Source organism: Glandiceps talaboti, chromosome 7 (assembly GCF_964340395.1).
Source record: "Glandiceps talaboti chromosome 7, keGlaTala1.1, whole genome shotgun sequence".
Taxonomy (NCBI): domain Eukaryota; kingdom Metazoa; phylum Hemichordata; class Enteropneusta; family Spengelidae; genus Glandiceps; species Glandiceps talaboti.
In genome coordinates, this window is record NC_135555.1 from 4,525,441 (window position 1) to 4,535,271 (window position 9,831).

Consider the following 9,831-nt stretch of genomic DNA (forward strand, 5'->3'; position numbering starts at 1 on the left):
CATAAAATAAACATAAAGTCTTCAAAGAGAAAATAAAACAGGAAGCTTAATGTTCTCAAAAACAGAAAATGCCTTTAATGATTATGAAAATAAAATTAACAAGAAATTTTACTTGCGGTAATACTAACACATTGACTTGTGGGTACATAAGTGCTATCTCACGTGATCCGTAGTACCTACGGAATGGTGAGGTAGAATTTTAGATACAAAACAAGACAGGTTGAACAAATTCAATCTGCGTGATGCAAAAGATGGAATCAAAATGGAAGTTTTTAGAAAAAAGTGATTACGGTAAATCACTCATTCTATGCCTACTACTATTCACACCTAGTTTACAGACGTACACTACATTTACTTCATCGCAAAAAGAACTTTGATAACCACAAAAAATGATGCACTCCAGTCTAAAAGTTATGTCATTGTGGTGCCCTTCATTTTGAAGGATTTGTCGTTGGTGGCACCCTTCAATTTGACGGAACTATTGTTGATGCTGCCAAAGTTCTTTTGATTACAAATAGCAAAGAGCTTTCTCTGACCTCTTTATGTAATTCTCTCTAATGCACTCTTCCAATATATTCTATTATTACCCTCTACATGCTAGTTGAACTGTATGGATATCTGAAACCCATGATATTAAATGAAGCTTTCAATCTCCATAGCTGTCAGTTTTTAAAAATACCAAATTCTGTATTGTTCTGTTCAGTTGTTCATTCAGTCACATGGCAATCAATTTATCTAGAAGGTGTAGACATACTTTAGGCCAAAAAAAAATAATTGTATCCGATTAGCGATTACATCACTTAAATTCCATCACGTCTGTCTTTTGCTTTTTGTGTGTGTTTGTCCAGCCCATGCAGTCTACAGATCTGGGGGGAAACACAAAAATAACCCTCCCTACTTCAGTGAAGACAACTGCAGAGCCAATCATGAACAAGCAAATGGCATCAGCCCAACATACACACTTACTCTAAAGTACTAAATAAAAAGAACAGTAGCTGCCATAACTAGTAGATAGAGTGACAAGTTTGTTGAGTGTAAAAAAAAATTCACATCACATCACCACTTTAGACAAAATGTCCTGACCAGAAACAATTCTTTCTCTTTTTTTAAGCCTTAAATGATAGGATTTTAGTTTTAACATGAGCAACATCCTGAAGATCACAATATATACTGAAAGTTTGACTTGCAACAAATCTTTACTAATGGGTCATCCCATTGTATGAATTGCAAGTGAAATGGAAGTGTTAAATAATCTCATCTCATTTCATAAATTATCGCAGATGTGACCAGTTTGATTTTGGAAATTTTTGTCCTTACTATCACAAGTGTTGTTGATATTGTTTATAATGTTATTGATTGGTCATGTTTTCAGTTTGTTGTCTCACTTCTCTTGAAGAAAAGACAACACTGTAAAACATAAACAAAACATAAAATATATGATGTATAAAAACCAGTGTATAAAGGAACCAACATTGTAAAAAATAACCAACATAAAATGGAAAACATCTCTCTCTTTCATCCCACTACCACTACTTAAATCACCTGATTGGGTAATAAATACTAAAAGTATACAAGTATGGCTTAAAGTGAATCTACAATGAAAATAATTACAGAAAGCACTGCTGATTTAAAATAATATGGAAATTGTTGTATTGGTTGGCACGTTTTTGTTTTTTAAATTTTGATTGATTGATGCAAGTTTGTTTTTCTGTATAACCTTTATCCTTAGCAATCATAATGGTCTGTCTTTTCTGCAGTACAACTTTCCATCTTTCTGGAAGTAACCTGAAAGGAGATATATAGCAATTATACTTTCGAGTTTAACAACCAACAGTGTGGTAAAAAAATAAATATTGGAAATGTCTGATATTTTACTGCATTTGATTGATTGATGAAACTAATTCTTGTCAGCAGATATAAATTTCTCTCTCTCTTTCTCTCACACTGATTTTGCATGCATTTGTCAAGAAAACAAACCATTCGGCAAACTTACCTCTGCCCTTTAGATTGTCCCCACAAACTGCGCAGTTAAAACAAGCACTATGAAGTCCACTTGCACCAATCTTTACAAATTTACCACTGTGAAATTATAAAAACAAGGTACAAAAGTATGACACAAAACACTTTACATGTAACACTCAGTTTAGTACTGTGTTTGTCCGATTCATACGTGTGCCTCACGTCACGTGCGCCACTAGGAAAACTTTGTCACTATAACTATCACATACTCCCTGTGTAATTACGTATAAAAACGTGAACTCACACCTAAACCTAACTTCGGTGAGCTGCGTTTACACTGAAAACAATTTTCCTTCAGGCGACAGACACGCCTGGGTACCCTCGAGCTCATTGGTAATAAAACACATACTCTGCAACATTTCACTACTACTACTAGCCTCATCCTTTGAATATCAGCCAACCATCCACAGGTGAAAGGTTATTGTGGCTAGGTACGTTATTGGACCATAATAATACACCACTTACACTAACTTTTCACCACACGCAATACAGAGTAAAAGACTTGGGTCTGGCAAGTCTTGTCGCACTCCACCCATTGGTTGTTTCACTTTCTTGAACACTGTTTCTGAACCTGTTGCTGACCCACTGAACACTGAGGGCGCTGCAATTAATAAACAACAACACGTGAGATTCAACAGATCATTGAGAGTGGATCATTAATAGAAATCATGCATAATTTATAAGGGACTGGTCAGTTTCTTCGGCGTTGGAGGCTATCGTTGATAATGTTACAAACAGTCAGAGCAGTAAGTAGTGAAAGTCGATGTGAAACCTACTCGGGGAGTCAAACGTATTTGTTTTCTCTCTGAACATAACACTGTTCTGGATATGAACCGTTATCACTTTGTCATCGTGTTGATAAGTGAGAGTTTGCACCGACAAGAAAACCTACAACATTATAACAATATAGGGTGGGCAGAGAATCTTAGCTCCGAAAGTGTATCCCACTGAGATCTAGTAAAATGACGCTACTTTGAGCTCCTAAAAGTAATTTCCTCTTTTAGTGACAGGTCTATCATTTGATGACGATCTTGTATTTTCATTTAAATATCGCCCTGTGGTCTCGAGGTAATAGTTTGCTCGAATATGTATGTCTTAAAGTATGGTCTGAAAGTACGAAGATGGATATTTATTTTGGATTTTTTAAATAAATAAAATATGTTACAATGTTTTCCTACTTGCAGAAGAAACAATGTGAAACAACATAGATCAAATCCGTCTTTGTAAATCAATAATTGCAAAAATCTATTTAAAAAAATGTGTAAAGCAGTTTTGTTTTTGTACGCAAGTCACTATAAGCAATAAATAATAAACATTTCAAAGTACCAACCTTGCCCGCTCTCTAATTTCTTGAATGACTCTGATCTTGTTTCTTGGACAGATCCCATTCCAAGAGCATCATCCAGCTGCTGCTGGGAAACCTCTGGTTGTGGTGCCTTGGGTTCATCATCTTCCTGGCCAGGTTGACCACCACTGCCACCACCCCAGTTAATCTGAATGAAATCAACACTAAGCCCGTCATCAAAGTTCAAAGGTCGGAAGTTTATTCGAACGCATGTTTGAAATAAAAAAAAAGTGAAAGGAAACCTCTCTTTAAATTTCTCTATTGCCTATAAAGCACTTTGAATTTTTCTTGTATGAATTTTTCTTGTATGATATGAAGATTTTAATAGTTTTATATTATTTCAGCAAATCCCTTTCTTACGCATGGCATAACATTGTTCTTATGTATGGTGGCCTGCAACTGAAAGTCATTCTACCACTCTCCTTTTCCCTGGACACTACAACTATGTTGTTTTTTTCTCGTTGCTTTTACTACTGACCCAATTCTTTCATAAAGTTGGTGACCTCCAACGTGACATGAGAAGAGAACTCTTTCAAGCGAGGTACATCCCGCTGTGATTTTTACCGCACCCCGATTTCTGTATTAAAGTTGTCAATTTCAGTGCGTGTTGTCTCTTTATTATAAAAACCATCTAAACTTTAACAATATAGCATTACATTTGTGGGTGAATTGACAAATTGTGGTCGACTCGGAGTTTGTGACCCGGTAACATTTATAGACCTGTAAAGTACCGAGACACTGGTACAAGGATTAGCTACTGGTCTTACTTATTTACGTGAGTTCAACAATATCTCTTGAATCATGTATTGCTGTTATTGTGCAGTGATTGAGTGTGTCTACTCATTCAGGATATATTATTCAAGCTTGGATGGTGAACTGACCATTTATGTCTTCTTTACAAACTAACAATACTATACGTAAAGCTGCTTAGTGATAAGCAGCAGACGCATTGCGTGTGAAACATTGATGGATGTAAATAGAGTAATGTCTACCATTGACATAGCAGAGACTGTCCCTCCCAGGATAAATTCCTTTCCATGGTGTTAGCATTAAATTGACCTCAAATGAAACGAATTCCATCATGTGACGCTACAAATAGGCTGAACGTTTGTTTGTATTTGAAAAGTTTTTTGATGGTCAATTTGGTTCGTGTTTGTCCAGTTAATGTTAATTTAACGTTAGTCAATATTTAAGTATGTCAAACCATCCATCCCAAATTCTTTAAGAAATTACAAAGTGATTAACATAAATGACAACGTATTGTGGTATTTAAACACTTGAACCAGTGGCCTCTGGAGAACTGACAACAAATTCTGAAGTTCAGATTTACTATACCTCTAGAGACATTGTCCTCGAGAATTTGAAATTTTCTTCGGAGAGAAGTAATCAAATCACGATGTGAAACGATCGCTGTTGCGTGTACGGTGTAGTATTCCTTGGGTAACTAGCGGTTAGAGGCGAGTAGAGTTCCGTAGTCCAGCTGACTTCAGTCTGTTCAATGTGTTGTGTTCGATCTAGGCCGGCCACTAATGATTATACATGTGGATGACGTATGTGTTTATTGGGACGGGCTGAAAGGGCCTAATGCATAAACATTTTGCACGGGGGGACAACGAAGTATACATAAATTGTATATAACTTATTTGAGTTGCGGGTCTTGTAACGATGTTGTCTCTATGGTTTCTGTGATGATCACCAGATCGTTTGGGACAAGAAAGGGGCATGTTTGAAAAACAGAAGACAAAATAAAATCATAAAAATTAAAAAAACCCAAGAACATGCATAATAAAAACGTACGCGAACACTCAATGGGCTCACCAAGGCAAGCATGCATATATACATGTACATAAACAAAACTAGCTACTCTGTTTTCGTTTCTAATTCATCACGTATGTATCATGCACTAATTGATTGACAAGTTTGTTTATGTATATCAATCTGAATACCAATAACCGAATCAAAATTATGATTTGTTACGGAAATTGTTTGTTTTCTTAACCTTAAATACAAAGATGTAAATATCCTTTTTCATTTTTGTATTAAATTAAGACCCTGACTAAAATGTTCACAGGTAAACGCTTTGATGGAGGAATCGTAACTGAGGAGCATTATTCTATCCGATCGGGTGCGGTGCCCCCCGAGTTGATATAGTTGAGGGGTCACGAAACAGAGACCTCCCGAGATGCGGTATCTGTTAATAGGCAAGCCATTTCCATATTTGTGCTCTCACTGTCTCAGACTCAGCTTGAACAGGATCGGGTAACATAATGCTATGTGTGCCGATAAGCTCAGCTGGCAAAACAACATATATAATCACTTTGAAATATGCACACCACCAATGCCAAAATATATTTAGTATTACTCACATGCTTTATATATTGGACATATAGAAATCCACATATTACAGAATGGTTTTCTTATAAAAATCAATTGCCTAAAATGCACAGACCCGCTAGACGAGTTTACACCCACACCACATAAGTAGGTGACTGATCTCTGGGTGAATGACTCCCTGACCTTAGGACACCAGTGTACAAATACAATAGATAAACATCTAAAGTGCAAACGACCATAATTTATGTGTGTTTCTTGTTCGGCAAATGTTCCTCTCTAGACACGTGTTTACACAGACTTAGACACACATTATAATATATTTTTCACATATGACATGTGTGTACCTAATTTTCATATCACTGATGGGATCATCATGTCATGAAAAATTCTCAATCTACACACCTCCACACGTTCCCACCAGGTTTCAGATCTGTCAAGTAGTTTTTGAGTTTAAGCTTTTTAACCAAAAATGACATTTTTGACCAAAATTACACAGCTGTCATTTGCTTTGAACACCAAAAGTAATGTCCCCACCAAATACCAAGGTAATCAATCTGGCAGTTTTTTAATTTAGGTTGTTTACACACACACACACACACACACACACAGTCACTGAATTCACTGACTGACTGTCACACACACACACACACACACACACACACACACACACACACACACACACACACATATACATAGACAGACACCACACCATGCCTATAGCACTAAAAATAGTGCCAATAGTAGCACAACTGTATTTAGCTGTTGCTATGGGCGTGGCCTTGTTGCTGGGCATATTTGCATACAGTTTTGGAATCTTGAATACTTTGCCTGCCCTTCTCACTTTTCATCTTTGCAATATAAATCATTTAGCTGTTGCTATGGGCATGGTGTTGTTGCTAGGCATACTTGCATACATTTTTTTGAATCTGTCATTTGTATTCATTTACCTACCCATCCCTGTTGTTATCTTTGTTATATGCATCGTCAATTCACTGTTGCTAAGGCCATGTTTATGGTTACGAGGGCCAAATGTGTCAAAATGTTTTCAACAATAACTGCAGAATAACAACTCCAGAAACATCCCCACCAAGTTTCAACATCATTCACCATACAGTTTCAAGATATAAGTTTTTGACCAAAATTGACATTTTTAGACCCAATTTGCATATCGCTAATAAGATTATCACGTGAATAATGCTTCATCTACACATGCTCAGATGCATTCCCATTATATTTCAGCCTAATATGCTCAGTAGTTTTGGAATTACAGATTTTTCACCAAAAAGACATATTTTAGCTCTAATTTTCATATCATTGATTGGATCATTATGTCATGAACAATTCTTAATATTAACACCCAGAAGAAAGTTCCATGATGGTGAAAAAAACTACATTGTTTTCTGCAAAACATTTTTATTGCTCTAAAATATATTTCATTTTATAATGTAAATAAAATGTTTTAGTGTAACAACAATAATAAATGATTAAATTTCTAAGTACATGAAGCTGAATATTTCAATCAAGTAAACACAAAAAATAGGAACAACTAGCTGCCTACTATATAAACATTGTACAAATACAACTAATCTATACTACTAAATATTCAAGATGTTTTACAGTGGATGTGTATATCAGTTGCATGTATACATTGTAAACTTATAAAATACAACACAAGTGATGAATTCAGTAAAGTGAGCATGCATAATACTATACATGAAATATTTTTGGGTTGGAAAGGGTTTGGGTTCAAAATGGGTGGAAGAGAGTTTGTGTGAGAAATGGGTGGAAAGGGCTTGGGTATGAAATGAGTGGAAGAGGGTTGGGGTATGAAATGGGTGGAGGAGGGTTTGTGTTACGAAATGGGGGAAGAGGGTTTGGGGTATGAAATGGGTTGAAGAGGGTTTGTGTACAAAATGGGTGGAAAGGGTTTGGGTACAGAATTGGTGGAAGAGGGTTTGCATCACAAAATGGGTGGAAGAGGGTATGGGGTATGAAATGGGTGGCACAGGGTTTTGGGTACAAAATGGTGGAAGAGAGTTTAGAGGATGAAATGGGTGGAAGGGACAGTTTGGGGTACGAAATGGGTGGAAGGGATAGTTTGGGGTATGAAATGGGTGGAAGGGATAGTTTGGGGTATGAAATGGGTGGAAGGGATAGTTTGGGGTACGAAATGGGTGGAAGGGACTGTTTGAGGTAGGAAATGGGTGGAAGAGAGTCAAGATGTCAAAATTACATTTAATTTTAGTCTCTTTACATCAATGTTTTGCAAGATATTAACATATTGATATTATTAAACTAGTATTTTGTGAAGACAATTGTAATTTGATACCCAAAATTTTGACAGAAAAACTTTTTTTTCAAACCTTTACACAGGTTTATTTGATAGTACAACAATGAGATTAATATAACCGTCGCCAGGATAATTATTATATAGTGATCAGGTTTGTAAATTATTGTGTTCATTTCACGATGACACATCTAATAAACTAAAGTTGCCTTTGTTTAACATGGTTCTTTAAGTACTTTTTATTTGTCCAGAATATATACCAGTCCAGAGGCAGTTTTTCTACTTTTGACCAAAAAATATCACTTTTGATGCAATATTTTTCAAATACATGTAAGTACATGTGGTGGAAATATACATACCAATATGTTCACATTATAATATGATGGTGAGATTCACATTGAAAAATAATCACAATACATTTGATATGGTTATCAATAGTTTGTGCTAACCAGAACAGATATACACTGAATAAATGTTCACTCCATATACAATCACAATGCAAGCATACTCAGGAAATTGTCAGAAAATTCTGAGAAATTTGCAATTGCAAACACTTAGCACATTCCCCATATAAAATCTTGAATATTATCTATTACTCTGGTGATTGAGCCTTCGGTTTGCTAAGAGAGAATTAATTATTGGCCCAATATGTTGATACAACAGTGATAAGCTATTGAAGGGTATTGCTTTAATTATAGTCTCAGTAGGGAGGTGTCATAGAGTTTTATTGACAGAGTTCCGTGAACTTGCAGAGTACTGTTTTAGTACTTCCAATGTGTACATATTGTCTTGATCACAGGATGATTAGATCGCAGACAGAGGAACTGCTATCACCCACTTGTGTAACCTACCACATCGAAGAACAATATATTTAGTTTGTGCCTATTTTAGTAAACCAAAGGCTGGATAACCAGAGTAGTATTTGAAGTGGAATACTTGATTATAGAGTTCAAAAATCTGTTACATAAGAACATAAGTATTAATAACATGGCATAAAACAATAACATAGCATAAAACAATAACATAGCATAAAACAATAACATAGCATAAAACAATAAAATAGCACCATATACTAGTCATCCATAATTGTAATAACTTCTGTACTTTAATTTTATGAAAAACTTGATAACGTAATGTAAATATATATATTAGCACCCTGGTTTTGTCATCAATTGTTTATTTCTCCTACTGCATCTGTCTCTTTCATAGCAACTCACAGATACAATGAGTAACACTTAAGTAGAGCACTTTAAACTCTGTGCTACACTTGTTTATAGCATTCATATCAAGTGTAAAAGTATACTGTTTCAAATGTGGCCTTTCTAATGTGGTCAATTAGGAAATGAAACAGAAATTTGCTAATTGACCTCATTAGAAAGGTCACATACTGGGCTTGTAAATAAACCAATTGAAACAGTATACTTTTACACTTGATATGAATGCTATAAAGGAGTGTAGCATATAGAGAAAGTGTTTTACTTCAGTGTTACTCGTTGTAAAACGTCAATCATCAATGTGACCACTGTGGCAGACAAAAGCTGGTTTCTACTCAAATAGTAAAATATCTGATACAGTTGCTGCACATTGATAACGGTGCATGAGGCAGTAATAATTAACTGATGGTTGCACTTTTCTTTTCTAGCCTTGAATACTTTGGCACTAAAATTAATAGTTAGTATAACATATTTCAAATCAATCAGATTATCACTAAAGTGTTTTGTTTCATAACCTTGACATTGATGCAGTCAGAATGAACAAATTACACATAAAAAAGAAAGTACTACAATTTTCTACCCCTACAACAAGAACATTTCTCAACTTAACACAGAAAGTAGCTTAAAAAAAC

General features: G+C 35.4%; 1 protein-coding gene across 1 annotated transcript; it reads right to left on the reverse strand.

Annotated features, from left to right (window-relative positions):
* Positions 1–52: 52 nt before the first annotated feature.
* LOC144437530 (PDZ and LIM domain protein 4-like) lies at positions 53–4,877 on the reverse strand. Its single transcript, XM_078126474.1, has 5 exons — positions 4,700–4,877; positions 3,350–3,512; positions 2,485–2,620; positions 1,994–2,079; positions 53–1,785 (listed from the first exon to the last, which is right to left on the reverse strand). The coding sequence occupies exons 1-5, from the start codon at positions 4,709–4,711 to the stop codon at positions 1,733–1,735; spliced, it is 450 nt and encodes a 149-aa protein (XP_077982600.1). The 5' UTR covers positions 4,712–4,877; the 3' UTR covers positions 53–1,732.
* Positions 4,878–9,831: the final 4,954 nt, after the last annotated feature.

Bases quoted from the DNA above. Each gene is read 5' to 3' on its own strand.
- LOC144437530 (XM_078126474.1), bottom strand. The intron at 2,621-3,349 runs GTTGGTACTTTG...TATTAATTGCAG, and splicing joins GAAATTAGAGAGCGGGCAAG to CGCCCTCAGTGTTCAGTGGG. The intron at 1,786-1,993 runs GTAAGTTTGCCG...ATCTCCTTTCAG, and splicing joins GGACAATCTAAAGGGCAGAG to GTTACTTCCAGAAAGATGGA.